A 22,935-nucleotide genomic window follows, 5' to 3' on the forward strand; every position below is an offset into this window, starting at 1 on the left:
GGTTCCAAGACACAGAGGGACAATAGTATAACAAGTATTCATGATTTCTTGTGTTAGACTGTAGAAGCGTGAAGAATACGTTTGAGAAATTCTTACTTGTAGTCATTTCTAATTTTCTTTTAAACTCTTTAGACCTCCATTCTCGATGTGGGACTATCTAAACCCATACTAGCACAGAGATGCAGTCAGTAAGTTTTGATTCCTATGTCTGGAATATTAGGTAAGAACAAGCATTTTAAATGCATTTCCCAAAAGACAATAAATTCCTATATTCATTGAACAGGCTGCTAAGAAATTTAATGCTTACTTCTATAGACAGCTTATTAATGTTTTTTATTGGTTATACTTAATGTGCATGTACAAAAAACTGCTATATCATCAAAAATGAGAACTTACTCTTTATGCCTTAGAAAAAGACTTTTTTTTTTTTTTTTTCGGTACACGGGCCTCTCACTGTTGTGGCCTCTCCCGTTGCGGAGCACAGGCTCTGGACGCGCAGGCTCAGCGGCCATGGCTTACGGGCCCAGCCGCTCCATGGCATGTGGAATCTTCCCGGACCGGAGCACGAACCCGTGTCCTGTGCATTGGCAGGCAGACTCTCAACCACTGCGCCACCAGGGAAGCCCAGAAAAAGACTTTTAAAAATACATTTTTGTATTTGTTAAAGAAATTTATAATGTATGTCATATATATTTTAAAGGGAACAGCACCTCCCCAAATTTCTCTCCACACACACACACACACACACACACACACACACACACACACACACCTCTTAGATCATACCATATTTTGCTAATGTCAAGAAAATACAATGAGATGAATGGCTGAGAATTATAAAACTTCCAGTTCTTCCAGAATTAATTTGTAGACTTAACAAAATTTCAAACAAAGTCCCAATAGGAATTCTTGTTTGAAATTGACAGATGATTTTGTCAGCGTGTTTGGAAAAGTAAACAAGTGAAAAGAACTAAGACATTTTGAAAATAAAGAACACCATTTCCTTGCCCTACCTCTTGTTTAAAACTTTATAAAGCTACTGCTATAAGCAAACCATCGCAGTATCAACACAAGATTAGAAACATACTGTATAGTCCAGGAATATTCTGGTATATATGACTTACCATATATTATTATAATAGAGGAAGAAGCACAAGTTAATGGCAAAGAGAATGATTGTTCAGTAAACCGTGTATGAGAAATTGGTTAGAAATTTCAGAAAAAAAAAACATTTTAAATTGTCATCACTACCACATACAAAGATAAGTCTTACTTACATTAAAGAGCTAAATTTGGAAAACTTCTCATCCTAAAAGAATATGCAACTGAATGTGTAGTTGACTATTGAATGGAGGTCTCCTAAATCATTAAAGTAATGAAGTAAAATCATACAGAAATTATATGTAAATTTGACTATATAAAATTAAGAATTACTGAACATCAAAAACCAGCACAAAGTGGGGAAAATGTTTACAAATAATATGATGGAGGGCTGACATTTTTAATATTTAAAGGGCCTGTACCAATTGAAAAGACAGTAAGTAAATAATGGAAGATAGGCAAAAACATTGCTGATAATTCACTAAAAAAATAGAAAGGCCACTAGACAGGGAAAATTATATAGCCTAAAAATCAGAACAATTGATTCCATTTTTGTATATCAAATTAGAAAAGATATTTTAAAAGGGTATATTCAATGCTATCATGGATGTAGTAAGACAGATGCTTTCATAAGCTGCTGATGGGAATGTAAGTTATTGTAAACCTTTGACAAATAATTTTATTCTGTATGTCAAAAGTCTTGGACTATTATTCTCTTTGACTGCCTAGTATTTGCTTTTTTATTTCTCAGAAATCCATTTTGGGGAAATAAACACAAATATCAAAAATATATATGCATATTACAGAGTTATTTATAATAGTGAAAAACTGGAAATAACCTAAATGAACATTAGGTAAATTATAGTAAATTAGTATGTTGAGATTGTACAGCTATTGAAAACTCTTTATTAATAAGTTAAAGATATAGAAGAATGCCTATAATATAATATTAAGTGGGGAAAAAGGAGGCCACTAAATAGTTTATGTAGTGTGATCTCAAATATGTTAAAACACACACCCTCATACATACATACGTGAACGACTTGAAGAGTGGACAGAAAGGCTAGCAGTCCTTACCTCATGGTTCTGGGGCTTTAGATGATTTTTATTTAGGGGGAGACTCAGGATAATTAGTGAATAGAAAAGCATTAATGGTAGTGAACCTGAAACTTAAAAAGTTATAACATAAAATATGGCAGAAATGGCTTCTGGGGAAGAGGTAGTTCTTAGGGACAATTATTTCTGAGTTCAAATCCTGCCTGCTTCTTACTGTGTTGTTCTAGGCAAGTTACTTTATCACTCTGAGTCTCCATATGTAAGGTGGTGATAATACCTACCTCATAGGGTTGTTTAGAAGATTGTAATAACAGATTGTAATAACATAATGAAAAGTGGCTGGCACGTGATAGTTACTTAATAAGTTTCTTATTTGTGTCCATCATGAAGCTTTCCTCAGAGACAATTTCATGACAAGATAATATGCTTGTCATAAACTGTAAACTAGGCAGTTTTCTTCTTTTAGCGTTTGAAAGATTTTTGTTTAGGGTTTTCTTATGTGTCAAATTTCCATGAACGTTTTGATTAGCCTTCCTCAGAAGTGAAATAGGTAACATCTGTTTTTCTTCTTAATAAAATACCAAGTGAAAATGATGTTCTTATACTTTTACCATTATAATGTTCAAATGAATTCTCCTGAAACTTAGATAATGAACAATCATTGTTTTTCTATAGAACATTTTAAAAAGTGGGTGTAATATCAAAATTTATCTTTCATTGCTCATTCTCAGAAATTTTACTAGTACCTGAGTCTGCATAATGTAATTCAGTGGCCATAATTCTAAGTGGGCAAGCCAGTTATAAGATTTTATGATATTTCATTAAAATTTTGAGTTTTCCTAATAATCTAGATATTTCTTTAATGAAAATAACCAATTTCTAGACAAGTTATTTGTTTTGCCAATTGGAAGCCCTTGATAAATCTTAAAAATTACATCTAATGGTTGAGTAATGCCCAATTTTGTGTGTAAATTAACACTCACTTTTGAATGAATATAGACATAAACCTATAACAATAATACCTCATGGTTACACACATAGGATTTTACAATTTTCAAAGTATTTTTCCCCAAATAAACTAAGCTGACTCTTAAAACAACCTTGTTAAGTAGATGTAGCAGATACTATTATCCTTATTTTACAGATTTGAAAACTGAAGCCCCGAGGGCTAAGTGAAATGTCAAACATTACACTGCTAATTCTAATTCCAAGTCCAGTGCACTTTTCACTTCATCATAGCACCTCTGTTCCCAGGCAGAAAAAAGATTGAGGAATTCAGTGCCTTTAAGCTCATGTATTCTACTAGCAGAAGAGTCCTGAAGCTACCCCTTAGGTCAGAGATTGTGTTTAGAACTGTGTTTAATATGAGTTACTAATTCGACAACTTATGTTGGTATAATTGAAGCTTTAGGTTAATAGAGCTGCTAAAAGCAAAATTCCTGAGAAGTGATAGTAGACAGTGAAAGAGAAAATAGTAGACATAGTGGAATTACCAATGCTAAAACAAAATATCTAATATACTGCAAAGATCCTGAGAGCATCCCTATATAGTAGTGTACTAAATATAATAAGCACATTATGACACCAAGTCATTTTTAAAAAGGTAAATCCTGTGCAGTACATTCAGGGTAAAAAGATATGCAAGCCACATAATATGTTTTAGGAAGATCTACATTAAAATGGTTAATGTTGAAGAGAAGGATTTCTTTTTAATTTTTCAGTTTATTTAATTAATTAATTTATTTATTTTAATTTATTTATTTACTTTTATTTTTTGGCTGCATTGGGTCTTCGTTGCTGCATGTGGGCTTTCTCTAGTTGCAGTGAGCGAGGACTACTCTTCGTTGTGGTGCGCAGGCTTCTCATTATGGTGGCTTTCTCTTGTTGCAGAGCACGGGCTCTAGGCGCATGGGCTTCAGTAGCTGCAGCACATGGGCTCAGTAGTTGTGGCTTGTGGGCTTTAGAGAGCAGGATAAGTGGTTGTGGCGCACTGGCTTAGTTGCTCCGCGGCATGTGAGATCTTCTCGGACCAGGGCTCCAACCTGTTTCCCCTGCATTGGCAGGTGGGTTCTTAACCACTGTGCCACCAGGGAAGTCTGAGAAGGATTCTTAAATAGTTTAGTTCCATCTATATACTTCTTTTATTTTCTTGTTTGCCTAGATTTGTCTGTTTACTGGTTTTTAAAGAAGAAAATTTAAATAAATTCAACATTTAAAAAAAGATCAAATGGTAAATTATTATTTTATTCTAGGTTCTGTTTACAGAGGAAGATGTGAAATTCTACCTCGCAGAGCTGGCCCTTGCTTTGGATCATCTGCACCGATTAGGAATTGTATATAGAGACCTGAAGCCAGAAAAGTAAAGCTATATTGTCTTTATGTATCCCTGTTACCAGTATTTCTATAACTACGTTTTTCTCCATTAAGTCTTATATTTTAAAGATTATATGAAAATATACATGAATTATACAGTTATATGAAACTTACTTTAAAAAGTAATCTTCATAGGATACCCATTGATTTTAAATTAGTCATTTCAAAATTTTCCAGTAGATCAAATAGATATTGACCTCTTTTATGATGATTTTTATGTAAATGTTTTATGTAAAAATATTTTATCCCACATTGTTGAATGTGAATTTTGGTTTACAGCATTTTGCTTGATGAAATAGGACATATCAAGTTAACAGGTATGCAAATTTTCTCATTCTACCCTAAGCCTGTTTTATATTTTTTGTTATTTTAATATATATATTTGTCTAAGCCTATTTTTTCCCTCTTTCTTGATTTAATTTACATTTTGTTTATTTCTTTGGTCAACTAAAATTCATTTAAAGGGTGGATAAGATAAGTCTCAATATGCTCTAATTGTAATACCAAAAAATTATATGGTAGAGTCACTGTCCTCATTAAGAAATGACATTTGGTTTTCTAGGAAAAATCACATCATTTTTGTTTCATTCTAGGCTGAAAGATTTATGATAAGTAGTTATCACATTTGAAATATAGTGAATTATAAACTTCTGAACCAAGTGTTTCATAATAAGAGGTTCATTTTATTCTTTCTTTTGTAAAAACACATTTTATTTTACTTCATTTTGAATGTTGAGTGTTTACTGTATGTGAAACACTGCTAATTTTCACAGGAACTTTAGGTATAAAGTATCCTTATTATACCATTAAAAATACCTTTAATTTTCAAATAATTATAGACTCACAATAAGTTGCAAAAATAGTACCAAGAGGTCCTGTGTACTGTCACCCAGCTTCCCCCAATGGTGACATTTTACAAAATTACAGTGCATTATCAAACCCAGGAAATTGATAGGTACAGTTACAACTAACTAGACTATATACTTTACTTGAATTTCACCAGTTTTTGCACGTATTATTTTTTTGTTTGTCTTTGTGTATATCTCCATGACATTTTTTTCACATATGTAGAGTCAAATACCATCACCACAATCAATAAGCAAAACTGATCTATAACCACAAAAGAACTCTCCTGTGCTGCCCATTTATAGTCACCCTTCCCACCTTCCCTAAATACTGGCAACCACTTATCTGTTCTATATCTCTAAGTTTGTTATTTTAAGAATATGATATAAATAGAACTGTATAGTAGTCACACACCTGAACATTTATCCTAGAGAAATAAATACTTACATGCACACGAAAAAACTAAATATGAATTTTCATAGCAGCTCTGTTTGTAATAGCCCAAGGCTGGAAATGTCCCAAATGTCCTTCAGAGAGTGAATGGATAAACAAACTGTGATACATCTATGCAATGGAATACTACCCAGCAATAAAAAGGAAATAACTCTTGATATATGCAGCAACTTGGATGGACTCAAGGGCATTGTGCTGAGTGAGCCAATCTCAAAAGGTTACTTATGTTTTAAATAGATAGTAAATTCTGTATTTAATTATCAGAATGTTAAAACAGAGATAAAATGAAGATGTGGGCTTTACAGAGAATTTTGGACCAGTACACTTTAATGGTAAGTTGCTTTAAATTCCTAAGTATACTTCTTCAATGTAAAAATAAAGTATGAAGTTGTTAACTTGAAAGCTCAAGTAAATGTGACAAAGTTCAAGTAAAGTTTAGTAAATCTTTTTTTTGATTCATAGCCTGATTCTCTTTCTACTATATGAAAGAAGCAAAGCAGATTTAAAGAGATTCAAAGAGGATAAGGAAGAGAAATATGAAGGGAACAGTAGAGTTTTGAAATTTTATATAATACATAATTTTTATTTTACAACAATCAATCTTTAGTTGCAATGATAATTAGAATTTAATTCTTTTCATTTTTCTTAATAAGTTATGCCTGTTTTGTCATGGGTGAGGAAGAAAGGTGGGGAAAGATTGGGTGAATAATGATATCAACTTGTTTTATATTTAGTCTTATAATATGAATTCTGCTTTTACACCTTTTGGACTTAAATGGGCTGAGGAGTAAAGAGTAGTTAGAATCAATGTTAATTTATAAGCAAGGGACACAAGGCTTGTGACAGGAAGAAACTGTGATTTATATATTTTTTCAAACAATTTAATCTATTTTCCTTTAAAGTGACACCAATATTTCTTTAAAGAAATATACAATGATAAATATTAGATAATTTACAGTTTCATGATTATAACAGAATTCAAAGTCTTGTAATGAATAATAAATTTATGGATTTAACCTCACAACATTCCAGTAAGGTTGGTTAAAGTGTGACCATTCATAGCAAGTGTTTTAAAACATTTCATTTTTTTTCATTCTTTCCTTTAATTTCTTTTTATTTTTATTCTTCCTTTCTTTTTCTTTATTTTCTTTTTCTTCCTTTCTTGCTTTCTTACCTGCTGTGCCTTTTTCCTCCTTCCTTCCCTTCCTTTTTTCCCTCCTCTTCCTATCTCCTTCCTTCCATTTTGAATACTATCATCGAGTACTATTTGCTCGATGAACTATGGTTATTCTTTTGGTTTATTTGGTGAACTATGTTATTCATTTCTATCACAGCCTGTGGAATCTGTAGAGGAAGCACAGGTCACGTTGGCATCTTCTTAGAAGCAGACAGAAAGATTCCACAGCTGTCTCTTCCTGAGTTCAGTTTTCTTTGTTCAAGTTTGCATGCTTTGGCTGGTCTGGTAAATGTGCTGAGTCAGGTGTAGTACTTTCAGTGAGCCCTTAGGGTTCTCATTTTAGGCAAAGGATCCAATTTCTCTGAGACATTAACTCAATTAACAACACAGCCCTGTAAATGAAAAGGCAGGAGAGGCCAGAACTGGGAATCAAGTGTGAGGAGAGGGTGCTATGGATGTGGAGGGTCAGGGCATTTGGACAAGGATGGATGTAAGAGTATCACAAACCTGGGTGGGAAAGGGAATCTGGAGTCTCCAGAATCACTTCTGAGGGACATAATTCAGAAGTAATTTTTATAAAGAGAGGGAAGATAAAATATGCAGTGTCAGAAATTAAATCACACAGTACTTGAGCTGAATATTTAAGAAAAAATGTATACATAAGAAAATAGTTTTAAGTAATTTTTATGGCTATCTGAAAATTAGGCACTGAAATTACTTTTACATATAGTAGATACTCATAAAAGTGTTGTGTTTTGGACATGCTTTTAAAATTTAAACTCTTTAAAAGAGTCATTTAAGGAAACAAAGGTATATCTCATCCCCCCCCCACCAAAAACCCTTTATATAGCTGATTTCTACATTTTCTTTTCAAATTAGTGTTTTGGAAAAAACACTGATTAACATATGTCTTATTTAATCTTGTAGCTAACTCTTATTATTGTAAAAATTTTTGTCAGTTGATTGCTGAGCAAATTCTAGTGTTAAATGTCAGTTTTGTCAGAAATAGTACAGCAAAAGACCTTTATGGAGTGGTGTAATCTCTGAAAGGTAACAGAGGATAAGAAAATTCTCTTCCCCTCTTCCTTCTCTGTGGAATGGCCAAAGAAGCCAGTGTTCTTCTCTACAAGGTAGGTTGTTATATTCAGCTGAACTGACCTCAGAGACTAGGTTTCATTAAATTTAATTTTGAAACGGAATTGTAGAGTTTAAAAGCCTTAAAATGTGGAGAAAGAGCATAGTACATTGAAAAGATTTTTAAAAATTATGCTGAAAATCATAATGCATTCAGTTATTATACAAGAATAAGTATTTTTTAAATGAAAATATTGAGTATGGTTAGAAAATCAGTTCCAAGGGGTCCTAAAATTAAGTATTAATATTGTATTTTATTTTAAAAGAGAATTATAGGGCTTATAATTTTTCATTTATAGAATTAAGGTATAATTTACATAGAGTAAAACTCATTGTTCTTGTGATAATGGAACTAATTTGTATCTTGACTGCATCATTGTCATTATTGTGGTTGTGATGTTGTAATATAGCTTTGTAAGATAATACCATGGGGGAGACTGGCTAAAGGGTAAACGGGATCTCTGTAGTATTTCACATAATTGTGTGTGAGTCTACAGTTGCCTCAAAATACAAAAGTTTATTTTTTAAAGTTACTTTTTTGTGTATAGTTTTGCAAACTTTGACAAATGCATACAGTCAGCATCAAGATATAAAACAGTTCCCTCACGCCCCAGAATTTTCCCATTATAAGTCAATTCTCCCTTTACCCCTTGACGACCACCAATCTGCTTTCTGGTGCTATGGTTTTGCCTTTTCCACAAAATAATATAAATAGGAAGACAGTATATAGGTATATAGTCTTTTGAATCTGGCGTTATTTATTTAGTATAGTGCTTTTGAGATTCATCTATACTGTTGTGTGTATCAGTAATTTCTTTTTTTATTACTGAGTAGTATTACATTTTATGATGGTGCCATGGTTTGTTTGTCCAATCCCCAATTAAAGGCATTTGGGTTGTTTCCTGTTTTTGACAGTAACAAATAAAGCAACTAGAAATATTTTTGTACAGGTTTTATGTGAACATAATTTTTTATTTCACATCAGTAAATAGCAAAGTGGTGGGATTGGTTGATCATATGGGAAGTGTGTGTTTAACTTAATGAGAAACCTCCAAACCGTTTTCCAAAGTGCTTGTACCATTTTGCATACCCATTAGCGATGTATGAGAGTTCCAGTTGCTCTGCATCCATGCCATTACTTGGTATTGTCAGTATTTTTTATTTTAGCACTAGTAAAAGGCATAGAGTAGTATCTCACTGTGATTTTATATTGCATTTCCCTAACAAATGATGACATTGAGCATCTTTTCATGTATTTCTTTGGAGAAGTGTCTGTTCAGGTTTTTTTGTCCATTAAAAAAATTTGGTTGTTTGTTTTCTTATTACTGAATTTGAGTTTTTAAAAATATACTCTGAATACAAGTCCTTTATATGATATGTGATTTTCAAATATTTTCTCCCAGTCTCTAGCTTCTTTTTGATTTTCTGAACAATATATTTTGAAGAGCACTTTTTGACTTTGATAAAATCCAGTTATCAACTCTTTTCTTTTATGGATTATACTTTAAAATATATATATATTTATTTTATTTATTTATTTTTGGCTGCATTGGGTCTTTGTTGCTGCATGCAGGCTTTCTCTAGTTGCGGCAAGCAGGGGCTACTCTTCGTTGCAGTGCGTGGGCTTCCATTGCAGTGGCTTCTCTTGTTGCAGATCACGGACTCTAGGCGCATGGGCTTCAGTAGTTGTAGCATGCGGGCTTCAGTAGTTGTGGCTCATGGGCTCTAGAGCGCAGGCTCTGTAGTTGTGGCGCACAGGCTTAGTTGCTCCTCAGCATGTGGGATCTTACCAGACCAGGGCTCGAACTCATGTCCCCTGCATTGGCAGGCGGATTCTTAACCACTGCACCACCAGGGAAGCCCTGGATTATACTTTTGATGTTGTATCTAAGAAATCTTTGCCTAACCCAAGCTCACAAAGATTTTGTCCTGTATTTCTTTTGGAAATTTTGTAGTTTTAGGTTTTACACTTAGGTCTATGATTCATTTTGAATTAATGTTTGTTTATGAGGTATGGTATGAGGACGGATTTTTGTATATCAATATTCTGTTATTCTGGCACCATTTTTTGAAAAGACTGACCTTTTCTCCATGGAATTGCTTTTACATCTTTGTCAGAAATCAGTTGGCTATATATATAGCCAGTTCTGTTATAATGCAACACATATGATCTTAAAAATCACTGTACTATGCATAATTGCATAGTAAAAATATGACTTATGGAGAAAATGGTGTTTGGGGTTTAACACTAAAATATATAACCAGTGACACATTAAAGAAAGATAGGAAGCTGTTAAAAATGATGGCATTGTTTTATATGTTCTAACTGATTAAGAATAGATAAATACTACAATAAATATGATACCTTACCTTGAAAAAAATCCTGAAATTTGCTTGTATAATTGGCATCAGAAAGGTTGCCGTTTGTAAGTTATTGTGAAGTAGTGGGAGGTAAATTATCTGGAATTGGGAGTTCTAATACTACAGGTGAACAGAAGTGACTTGTAACACACATGATGTGCTGAAATAGCTGGTAGATATTTGAGGTGTGTGCATGTATGTATTTCTGCTTGGCTCAGTTCAACTAGGTGCAGTTTTCTAGTGTTTCACCTATTATTTCTTGCAGGCAAAATTGCACATAAACCAAGCTGAAATTTGAAATTCATGTTATATTCGCCAAGCAAACTCTAGTGTTAAATGTCAGTTTTGTCAGAAATAGTACAGCAAAGGACATTTGTGGAGTGGTATAAATCTCTGAAAGGTAACAATAAGGTATCAATCGCATTGGAACAAATTTGCAGTTTTAAAACAAGCATAGCAGAGCAGACAGTATATGTCAGTCTATTCTTGGATGCTGTTTTGTTGCATTCATATATGTATGTGTGTGTGTAGTCTTTCTCCAGTACAACACTGTCTTGATTACTATAGCTTTATAGTAAGTATTGAAGTCAGGTAGTGTGAGTCCTTGAATTTTCCTTTTTTATTCAGAATTGTTTTGGCTATTCTATTTCCTTTGTCTTTTTATATAAATTTTAAATTCAGCTTGTTGATTTTTACAGAAGAAATCTTGCTGGGGATTTTATTAATGTTTCATTGATGCTGTAGATCAGTTTAGGGAGAATTGACATCTTTAACAACATTGAATCTTCCAAATCATGACCAGTATCTCTCTCCATTTACTTAGATCTACTCTGATTCCTTTCATTGATGTTTATAGTTTTCAGCATGCAGGTCTTGTATATACATTCTTTGTATATTTATACCTGTGGATTTCATGAGGGTTTTTTGGCGGTGTTATAAATAGTACTTTTAAAATTTCACCTTTCAATTTTTTATTGCTAGTATATAGAAATAAGATTGATTTTTATATATTAGTACCTTTAGCTCTTTGAAGACCATAAACAAAATGGAAGTTCACCAAAACCAAAGCAAAATTTGCTTTTCTAATATTTTAAAAAGTGCAAATTACTATCATTTTTTGTCTTAGTCTGTTTTAAAAATTAGATCACTCTGACAGTGTTGATTTAATTGTCCTTTCAAAATTGTTGAATCATATTCCTATATAGACATGAAAACATGTATTTTGAGGATGAGGTTTAACTGAGGTAAGGAGCTTTCTTAATGGTAATCGTAGGCCATCATGAGTAGGTTTAATTCATAGTTTAGTTTCTTTTGGTATTTTCTATTTTCTGAAGATCTTCAGATATGTTTTTGTGTAATATTGTTATTATAGATTTTGGACTCAGCAAAGAATCAGTAGATCAGGAGAAGAAGGCCTACTCATTTTGTGGTACAGTGGAGTATATGGCTCCTGAAGTAGTAAATAGAAGAGGTCATTCCCAGAGTGCTGATTGGTGGTCATATGGTGTACTTATGGTAAGTAGTGTTTTTTTTTAATTATGCCAATATACAATTAGTATTGTTTAGAATTTTAATCTGAGTGTTGGGATGTGTTAGGTGAGAATAGGATTCTCAAGTTCATGACAGTTAAAAAACTTGATTGGCTAGCTGTTATACAATAAAAATTAAGGTTTTGGTGTTCTGATTTCTTTTAGTTGCTAGATTAAAAGGTAAATGGCAGCATTCTTTTACAAGTTATTCAAATTTAAAACTTAGGTAAAGGCCTACCAGATTTTAGATTTCAGAATACTGTGTTTAGTAGTTACATGGTATTTTAACTAGGTATCACAGAATTTAGCACCTTATGGTATATTATCTTACAGTCACATTGTTTTCAAGCATGTCCCTAGAAAGATTGTAAACCTCTTAAGGAGAGCAATCCTGTCTTCTACTACTTATAATCTCCCATAGTATCTAGCATAATGAGCATGTGGATTGACTGATTTGGTATAAGATTAAGCATAGAATTTGTAGTATTAAGTAGGGTGATAAGTGAATAGCTATTGAATCAGATACAATTTGCTTTAGAAGCCTGATAATCCATTTTTGCCTATTTATCACTGAATTACCATATGATGTATCAATATATTAAGTGGCTATTATAAGCCTGGGATTTGGTAAGGGCAGTGGGGTGGGAACAGATAGAAGTACAATATTTGGCATTTTCCATGACCTAAGAAAGCATGCTATCTGGTTGGGGAAACAAATGGAATAGCTAAATAAACTGCCTTGAAATACCTTAGGAGTTCAAGGCAAGAATTCATATAAGTTGATGTGAGAAAATCGGAGGAGATAGAACTTAAATTAAGCCCTAAAGAATGGATAAAATTCAAATAGCTGTGTGTCAAGAAGAGTAGTATTGTGATAGTATTAGGAAAGACCTGGAGAACCAGTTTGACTAGAGTAGTAGTGGAGAATGAGAGTGAAGGTGGAGGAAATGAGGCTATAAGCCTATAAGGATTTGCACACAATTCTCTGGGTGGTTGGAAAGTTTTGTAGATTCTTGAACACGACGGTAATTAGAGAAAAATGTATTTTAGGAAAATTAGCCTCGGTAGCATTATATAAATGGCTTACAAATGGAGGAAACTAAAAGTAGGGAGACCAAGAAGTTCTCTGTAGAAGACAGTTGTAAGATTATAGAATGAAAAAAAGGAGAACTTAAAGACATTTCAAGGTAAGAAGTGGCTGACCTTAGTAACAGATTAAATGCCACAGATGAAGCATAGGGGAGAGGTCAAAGATAGAGATACCTCTAAAACTTCAGGGGATTGAAAGAAAGGTAGTTCAATAGAAAAGAGATAGCTGGGAAGGACAGCTGATTTTGAAAGTGGGGAAAGAATTTATTTTTAACACGTTAGGGGTTAGTGGTGGGTTACTGTGGGTTAGTGTTTAACCCCTTGATAGTAATGAATTAGGAGAGGGCAGTGGAGAGAGCATCAGAATCATCTGAAGACCTTAAAAAACAACAACAACAACAGCAACAACAAAAAATTACTCTGCCAGCCAGCATATAGTTTATTTGAGGGGAAGGTGTGATTCCAATGTACTATCCTTCTCTTTTTCTTTTTGTTCTTACCTTTCCACCTCTTAATCATCCAGTCCCCTGGAGAGAACCATTATTTTAGGTTTGGGGGCAGGGGACTGGAGCTTGAGAGAGATGATCCCCATACACCATACTTCCCTTCGTCTTCATTCCCTTTCTATGACTCCTACCCCTATCACTTCAGGCTCCAGTTGAGAACCATTACTTTAGATTTGGAAGGGAAAACTGGGGATTGAGAGAGACTGAAACTGGAATCGATTTGAGAGTCATCGGTCATCAGGAGAGAGTTGAATGCATAAGCTAACTAAGGTTGTAAGTTCAAATAAATGAACAGAGGACTGAGGCCAAAGCCATTTTTGAATCTAAGCTTAAGATTTAAATATTAGGGATATAAAAACGTTTCTCTCTAGTGAGCTATAATGGTCTTAATTTTCAGACCTACTTTTTGTTTTAAATACGATTATTTAATGTTCTAGTTATTCACATTTCAATTAACTCTCTTAAGCAAAAAGTTTTCATTATGCTGTGTACAACTGTCTCAAATTAAAATACATATATCAGTGTGTGGTGTGTGTATCTGTGTGTATAGTTTCTTGTTTGGTTCCTTTTTTTTTTTTTTTTTTTAAAAAGAGCAAAGGGAATGAGAATGATTATCTTTCTTGAGCATGTATGAATTTGAAATGGCTCAGTACTTATTTTTGCTTTTCTTTCACCGTTAAATGTTTGCTTTAAAAGCTTATCTTTGTTTTAAAAGAAAATGCCTTGTGTCTATTTCCACATTGCTTTGGTTTGAGGAATTTAGGATTGAAAAAAATGGTTGGTTACATTTGCTACAAATCACCTCTCATTTGGCCTATATACTGTGGGGTACCAGAGGTGTATTTCCTTAAGCGACCTAGTTTACTGGTCCTGTTTTGACCTACTATCATGTAGATTCTGCATGATTTGATGATCATGTATTACAAGTCTCATTTTTTTTCCTGAAGAATTTCATTGTAAATTCTAAGTTTTACTAAGTTGACTCATGGTATTTTTTGTTTGTTTTAGTTTGAAATGCTTACTGGTACTCTGCCATTTCAAGGTAAAGACAGAAATGAGACCATGAATATGATATTAAAGTAAGTGTAAACATTTTTTTTTTCTTTTGGGAAAATTTTCTTGCTTTCAGTTTTGAGAAACTTGTTATGGTTTTCATTTGACACAAAAGAACATTTTTCACTGTCTCATTCCCTTCCACCTTATAGGGGACATTATTTGCCATTGTGAAAGCATTCTTTAAAATTATTTTTGGGGTTTATACATTTAGAAGTATGGCTAGATTTAAATGAAATTTTCTGAAATCCTCTTTTCCAGAGCAAAACTTGGAATGCCTCAGTTTCTTAGTGCTGAAGCACAAAGTCTTCTAAGGATGTTATTCAAAAGGAATCCAGCAAATAGATTGGGTATTATTTATTTTCTTAGTTTTTATAACAGTATACTACATGCTTTGGGAGGATAATTATGACTTTATGTTTTCTGGCCTAAGTTCATTTACTGCTGTTATGTGTTTATACGTAGAATTCTATGTTTTATGTATGCAAAGATTCCAGTAAACTCTGTTATAACCATCATTAAAAATGGAGTGGTCTAGTTATTCAGAACTTATGTTTAATATATATCATTATATCATATGAATGTCTCTTTTGACATAATTCACAGAATTCTCCCTTCTATAGGTAATCCTTTTAGATATTTGAAGATAATTATTTTGTCCCTTCCAATATTCATCAAGATAAATGTTATGTTTCCATAACTGCTCATTATTTGGCTACTTTCTAGTAGCCTTTCCCTGGATCCAAATGTGATCCTATTATCCTGTTTATGTCCATGTGTTAAAATTTCGATGCCACTTTATTCACTACATTTTTAATTTGGCCTATATATATGAGATAATAAGTTGAATTATGAAGAAAATGAAGGGGCTTCCCTGGTGGCACAGTGGTTGAGAGTCTGCCTGCTGATGCAGGGGGCACGGGTTTGTGCCCCAGTCTGGGAAGATACTACATGCCACGGAGTGGCTGGGCCCGTGAGCCATGGCTACTGAGCCTGTGCATCCAGAGCCTGTGTTCCACAACAGAAGAGGCCACAGCAGTGAGAGGTCAGTGTACCACAAAAAAAAAAAAGAAAAAAATTGCTTAAATTTTAATGCTATGTTAGACATGATTTTTATTTGATTCAGAAGGTATTTTTGTATTTCATGATACCCTATGTGCTTCAGCATGAACATCAACTATTTTTTATTGGATTAAATTCAGAGGACCAATTAATAAAACATCAGATAAGAAATCGTAAACTTTTCACTTCAAGGAATCTATGAAATGTGTGTACTCCTATTTACAAATAATAGCCTGGAAGCCAGGTAAGCAGATTAAAAAAAATCAGACTGGTAAAAACATTCTTTCCATTTTTATAGGTTCAGAAGGAGTTGACGAAATCAAAAGACATCTGTTTTTTGCAAATATTGACTGGAATGTAAGTTCAGTAGCAAGTTCGTTACTGAGTACCTTTAATGAAAGCAAAAACTCAAGAGTAAATGGTAATATATGGACTTTGCTGATAAACTTAATCCATTTGTTTTATCTTTAGTATGAGATTTTATTTACAGGTGTAGCATTTCATGCAATTACCTTGAACCAGTAGATGTGTAGATGATATATAGTAAATTTTTGTTGCTCATTTGTCTTACCTGTTAAATATGGTTAATATTCTCCCCTATTCTAGGTTGGGGAATGTGGGGGGAAGAAGAGAAAGGAGAAAGGGGATGAATCATAGGACAGATTCTTATAGGAAAATGAATTCTAAAGAATCTAAGATGTTATTTAATTTCAAATGGTTCTTTGTCATGTATTAGAACAAATTTAATTTGTTAAGAAGTGAAAATCTTTTTATATAGGTATTTTACTAACTTTTGAGAGAACATGAAAACAGAAACATTGTGAAATTCTGCAAAGTCATGTATTAAATTTTTTTAAGTTGCAACTCCCTGACTAATGAGCTTTTCTTAGAAAAGCTCACTTTTTATTGTTGTTTACAACACAGCTTTATGTATTTTATGTACTATTAATCATCATAGCTGTTTTTGATTATTTAATTCTGGCACTGATATTGAAAATTATCCCTAAAGAAAAAGTGTCTCTTTTGGTTTCTAAGGCAGAGGTAGGGAGCCACTATTCACTGACCAAATTGTTATTTCTTCTGGCTTGTAGAACAGGTTTCAGAAGTTAATATTTTGATTTATTTTTTATAGTTGTAAAACTGCAACACATTAATAGTATTAATAACCTGAAAGGCCACGCAGTGAACATACTGCATGGGAGTCTGCCCTTTGTCATATCTGTGTGCATGCCTCTTTCGCTGTCCTTGCATTCCCTTGTCATTTTTTTCTAATGCTTCTCTGCTCTTCCTTTTTCTTTAACTAGAAAAACTAAAAATTATTTTTCCATTATTTTTGTATCTAAACAGTTTGTTTATTCCTCTTAAATAATAAAAGAGTGGAATGTGTACACATTTAAATAAATGAAAATTACTTTAAAGTAATCCACTATTAATTTTCCCTCACTGTGAGACTGTGACCTTTTAAAAAAGTAGATTTCCAAAAAAAAGTTATGTTGTAAGATATTTTATATGTCTTTCCAAAACATAAATTTTAGGAAGTTAGATTGTTAGACAAGTTTCAATTTTTGAATTCTATAAAAAGAGCTCTAAACAGTGCATCTATTGCATATTATTATGTGAAAACAAAATAGGTATAATGCATATTTCTTGGAGTTAGACTAATTATTAATTTTGATGTCCTAGAATGTTATTAGTTATTTCTGCATGGTAACATTGTGATATGTTCTGTATGGTTATTTTACCAGTGAGAATTCAAGTCAGTTTTTGAAATCCAAAACTGAACAGAATTATTCCTCGTGAATGCAACCTGTGGCATTGCGGCTGTGTTTCTTTGTCTCATTTGATTCTGTACATTATCTCTCAAGTTTAGATGATACACAGAATTTGGTTAACAGGTTAGAATTTGGTTAACAGGCATCTGAAGCCTGTTGAAATTTCATTTATGAAATTGTGAGTCTTCTGTTAAGGACTGTGAATATCATGTTCTGCTTTAATAATTTTTAAGTATTAATACGTTTCTGTGTTATTCTGTTATTTCTTCTAGAAATTATATAAGAGAGAAGTTCAGCCTCCTTTCAAACCGGCTTCTGGAAAACCAGATGATACTTTTTGTTTTGATCCTGAATTTACTGCAAAAACACCTAAAGGTAATGCATGTTTATGTGTAACATCAGGGCTTTTATTCAGTTAGATGGTTACAAAAGTAAACTAGCTTCTTAGGTAAAAACTAAAAGAATTTTAAGTTTGCAGAGGGTGGTTTGCCCTGTGTGGAAGTATGGATCCTATATACAGCATTGCTTGGACACCTTTCAAGCAGAGGCTTTACATGGGAAATATTTACTAGGGAAGTAGAGACTAGAGCAAAGGGTGAATGTTTTCTTTTTTTCTTACTTTAAATGTTTTTTGACATGCTAATGCATTAGAGGATGGGGGTAAGAGGTAAGATATGAGATATATCACTCTGACTTTTATAGTTTACAATTTAATGAGGTTTACTTTTATTGGCATCTGTTTCATCCCTTCATTCAAAAAATATTGAATACCTACTATGTACTAAGCAGTGACAGTGCAGAAGTGAACAGAACAGACAAAAATTATAATCTACATGGAGCTTGCATAACAGATAATATAAAATAAATCAAATAACTAATATAGTATGTCTGATGATAACATTTAATGGTTTCCTTTATATTCAAAGAAATGTTGACATTTCATATCATAAAATTCTGTGTAGTTCTAATTAAATATAATTATTTGGACATTAGATTCTCCTGGTTTGCCAGCTAGTGCTAATGCTCATCAACTCTTCAAAGGATTCAGCTTTGTTGCAACTTCTATTGCAGAAGAATATAAAATCACTCCGATCACAAGTGCAAATGTATTACCAATTGTTCAGGTAAAGTCCACTTAGATTATTCAGATTAGGGATAATTATTTCTTTCAGTTATTGCTAATGGATTTACAGTGATTTTTAAGTGATTTTACTGCTTCATTTATCTCTGTATAATGAATTAAAGATGTCTCCATATGTTTTGGAAAAAAGCAGACAGTAGTAACCTTTAATTATATTTATGTATTTATGTGATCTCTTTTGGCAAGAAAATGTAATGGGTGATGTATTAGCTAGTTGATTTAATTATTGTATTGGCTTTCGGGATCTAGAAAGTCTACAATTTAGGATCAGTTCAGAATCTGTGTAAGCCATTTATAAATACTGATAAAACTTCTCTAGAATTATTCTTGATTTTTAAAAGATTTAAGAAGAATGTATACTTAGGAGAGAAGATAAAAAATGTGAAACCATATCATTCTATTTTGTATTTTACTTTTTAACAAAAACAGATAAATGGAAATGCTGCAAAATTTGGTGAAGCATATGAATTGAAAGAGGATATTGGTGTTGGCTCCTATTCTGTTTGCAAACGATGCATACACACTGTTACCAACATGGAATTTGCAGTGAAGGTATTGTCTCTGAGGCTAACTTTTTGTTTGTTTGTTTTATATGTGTAAGTTAAATTGCAGGTCAACTGACAGACAGTTTTTCAGTGGAGCAACTGGAGAAAGCAAAGATAAAATGATGAGGAAAACCTCTTAAGACTTAATATTTCCATTTTGAATTTCTTTCCAAGACTTTATTTTGTTCAATAAAAAAGACTTATTTTGGAGGAACAGTGTGTTTCATGAATGTCTTACTTTTGAATAATTTTATTTTAATGCAGTATGTTAAGATTGAGTAATTGTGACAATTACTGTCACATTTGGATCAAATTATCAGTATAGTTTTAGTTAGATGGAATATAATGTTGAAGAAAGTGCTCTGTTTTTTATTGTTTCAGTTATAGGAGATTTTTAAATATTAAAATAATGTGAGACAAACATTACTCTTGAGTTTTATTATTTGCTTGAAAATATAACCAAATTGAAATTATGTCATTCATTTTTAGACAAAGAAAATATTTTTCCTCTGAGATTTTTCTTGTCTTATTTCTTAGATCATTGACAAAAGTAAAAGAGACCCCTCAGAAGAAATTGAAATTTTGATGCGCTATGGACAACACCCTAATATTATCACTTTAAAGGATGTAGGTATTTAAAATCTGTGTATCAGCTAAGCTAATGAAGTTATGACTTGGCATTTTATTTTCTTATTGAAACTTTTCATGTCCATGGTATGTTTACTTTCATGCCACAAAATCTTAAGACTCTTAAATTTGCCACTTCCGTTCTTCTTTTTCCCCTGATGATTTTATACTACTACCCTTCTTATAAAACGTCAGAAAGGAACTATGACGTTTGGTAAATGAGAGTGTCCTGATTACTTGAATGTATTCTAGCTGTTAACTAGTTAACATTATCACCAGCAACATTTATTATTCTCTAGTACTACAAGTATAGAAGATACAGGAGATTGGAAATCTGCCAAATTCTAGGAGATTTACTTTCTTGATTGTACAGCAATTGGCTGTAGCACTGTGTATTGTTGCTTGGCTGAAATAGTATTAGTCTCCTTTTTTTAAAGTTAACATATGACTCATAGTAATAGATGTTACTGAATGCTGACTTTTCATGTAAAGAAAATAATGCTCTTTCCTCTGTAGAAAAGGCAGACAAATAAACCATCACCTTGATCAGTTTGTTTCAGATAATATGATATGCATTTTGATTTATAATCCTTAAATAGTATTATATATATATGTAAATGTATGTATGTGTGTGGATAGATAGATATATGTCTACACATATGTGTTTGTATGTGTAGATGTGGATATCATGTGCTCTGAATAAAAGGGTGTACATATTTTTAATATATTCTCCTTGATATAGTATTTGAATTCAACAAATATTTAAGACACCATGTCAGATAATAGACTATGGGGAAGATATTAAAAAACAAATAATATATTTACTGCCAGAAGGAAGCTTACTATCATTAAGGAAGGAAAGTGCCTATAATACAGTAAAAAAATGAGACAGATGCCATTTGAGAGTCACAAAGTTCTATTTTTCCATTTATATTCTTTGATGAAGTATAACAGAAAACTTCAAAAGTTAATACAATTATATGTTTAACATGGTCTCACAGAATGGTGTAAGAGTCCATTTAACCAGTTTAAACTTCAGTAGAGCCTGCACTATATTAATACTAAAGGAATAATATTTTTTAACACTAGAGGTTCATTAGAAAAGCAAAGTAAATATAATTTAAAGCATTTCAGAATTGTAATTATAAATAATATCATTTTTAAAATATGTTCTTTTTTAGGTTTATGATGATGGTAGATATGTTTACCTTGTTATGGATTTGATGAAAGGAGGAGAGCTACTGGACCGTATTCTCAAACAAAAATGTTTTTCAGAACGGGAAGCTAGTGATGTACTGTTTATAATAACTAACACAGTTGACTATCTTCATTGTCAAGGAGTAAGTTGTAGTTATATTCTTCCTTTTAATTCTGGGGCTTATATCTTCACAAAATAATATATAGGATATGACACCTAAAATGAATTACTTTTTATCACATATTTTTACATGGAATAGGCTAATAAAATTCATAATTTAGTGAAGGTTATAGAATTAGGAAATTGGGTAATACCTTATTAATTTTCTTCACTCTACCTGTTAGCCCTAATTTAATAGCATATTAGTTTTAAAAGTGGTTTGAATTATATAAATATATCTAACCTTGACTTTTAAATTATTAAACCTAATCAAACTTAAAAGTGAAACATAAAAGAGTTATCCAAGGACATGTGAATATTATTCAAATTATACTATGCCTAACATGAAAGTTCTGGCAAGACTGCATATCTTGATTGTTGCCAGCCCCTCCCCCAATACAGTAGGAAATTTGGATTCTAAACATTTGAAATATTACTATATTGAAATTTCTAGTGGAGGTGCAGGCCTGTTATTTTGCTTCCTATCTCTTCATAAAGAAAGCAAATGAACTGAGTTACCAAAACAAGGTAACTTTTATTATATATATAGCTAAACAAGAAAACAGAGTCACAAATAATTTAAAAATGTAAGTTTGAATATTTGTAGTAGTAGATATGTACCCACCTACATATAAACAATAAAACAATGAACGACTCAGAAATGGCATAATGAAAATTCTACAGGGGCCAGAACTCATTCTTGAGTGTGGTTTTATAAAGTACGTTTTCAGCATTTTAAAATGTAAATTGTATAATGCTAAAGGAGTAGTTCTATAATAATTTAATTACTTGATTATCTTTATAGCACACTCTAAAATAAAGGATGACCAGAATTTTTGAGAAGAAAATGATAAATATCTTCTCTTTTGTTTATTATTTTAGAAATTAAACAATACATCAATTAAGTAAATTAATGACAAACATGTGTTGAGTATTTCTACATGCCAGACATTGTAAAAGTTATTGCAGATTCAACCATGGGTTTAAGTCTTGATCCTTGTTTTGAAAGACCTTTTAATGTAGTAAACTGCTGATTAAAAATAGGACTAGATTGAATGAAGTAGATAGTGTATCAGAAAGAAAATCATCACAGAGAATTTCAGAATATTTTCCATTTCTAGCATTTCATTTGGTTCTTTCTGTTTTTCTGCCGAGTTTTCATGCATTGAAATGCATGCAATTTCATGCATTTTGTTTTACTACGTTATTTTTAAAATTTCTCTTATATTTACTTAGTCTTGTGAATGTTGAACAAAGGCATTTTGTTGAGCTATAATTGACATATAACATTGTGTACGTTTAATGTATACATGTTGATTTGAGACATTTATATACTACAGTATGATTACCACCATAGCATTACCTAGCACATCTATCATATCACAATAATAGCTACTTTAAAATGCTTGCTGTTAGGTCCAACATGGTTTATATTGGAGTTGGAATTGATTTTCTTTTTTCTTGAAACTGTGATACGTTTTGGGGAGAGGGGTTCTTTGTATATCAGATAATTTTGGATTGTGTACTGCACATTTGTGTATTAACTTATGTAGATTTATTATATTCCCTTATTTTTCTCCAGTGATTATTTTTTGTTTTGTTTTCAGTGGGTAATTTTCTTAGGAGGGTTTGTGCTGAAAAATCTGCTTTTTGAACAGCAGCTGTGGTCTCTGTCTATATCTTTTGTCTTTATGAATTACTTTGAGCCTCCTCTACACATTTTTGATTCAAGGGTCAGTTTTCGCTCTTTCCC

At 32.3% G+C, this 22,935-nt stretch overlaps 1 protein-coding gene across 4 annotated transcripts in view; it reads left to right on the forward strand.

The window, feature by feature from the left end:
* RPS6KA6 (ribosomal protein S6 kinase A6) overlaps positions 1–22,935 on the forward strand; it is a 174,396-nt gene that overhangs the window by 100,879 nt on the left and 50,582 nt on the right. For all 4 annotated transcript variants that reach the window (XM_007455924.1, XM_007455925.1, XM_007455927.1 and 1 more), the window contains 11 exons: positions 4,410–4,516; positions 4,810–4,847; positions 11,874–12,016; positions 14,634–14,704; positions 14,940–15,028; positions 16,039–16,097; positions 17,785–17,887; positions 18,506–18,636; positions 19,083–19,205; positions 19,736–19,825; positions 21,007–21,165. In XM_007455924.1, the coding sequence (XP_007455986.1) occupies positions 4,410–4,516; positions 4,810–4,847; positions 11,874–12,016; positions 14,634–14,704; positions 14,940–15,028; positions 16,039–16,097; positions 17,785–17,887; positions 18,506–18,636; positions 19,083–19,205; positions 19,736–19,825; positions 21,007–21,165 (1,113 nt within the window). The remainder of the gene's footprint in view (positions 1–4,409; positions 4,517–4,809; positions 4,848–11,873; positions 12,017–14,633; positions 14,705–14,939; positions 15,029–16,038; positions 16,098–17,784; positions 17,888–18,505; positions 18,637–19,082; positions 19,206–19,735; positions 19,826–21,006; positions 21,166–22,935) is intronic.

This window comes from Lipotes vexillifer, unplaced genomic scaffold (genome assembly GCF_000442215.2).
Source record: "Lipotes vexillifer unplaced genomic scaffold, Lipotes_vexillifer_v1.1 scaffold286, whole genome shotgun sequence".
Lineage (NCBI taxonomy): Eukaryota > Metazoa > Chordata > Mammalia > Artiodactyla > Lipotidae > Lipotes > Lipotes vexillifer.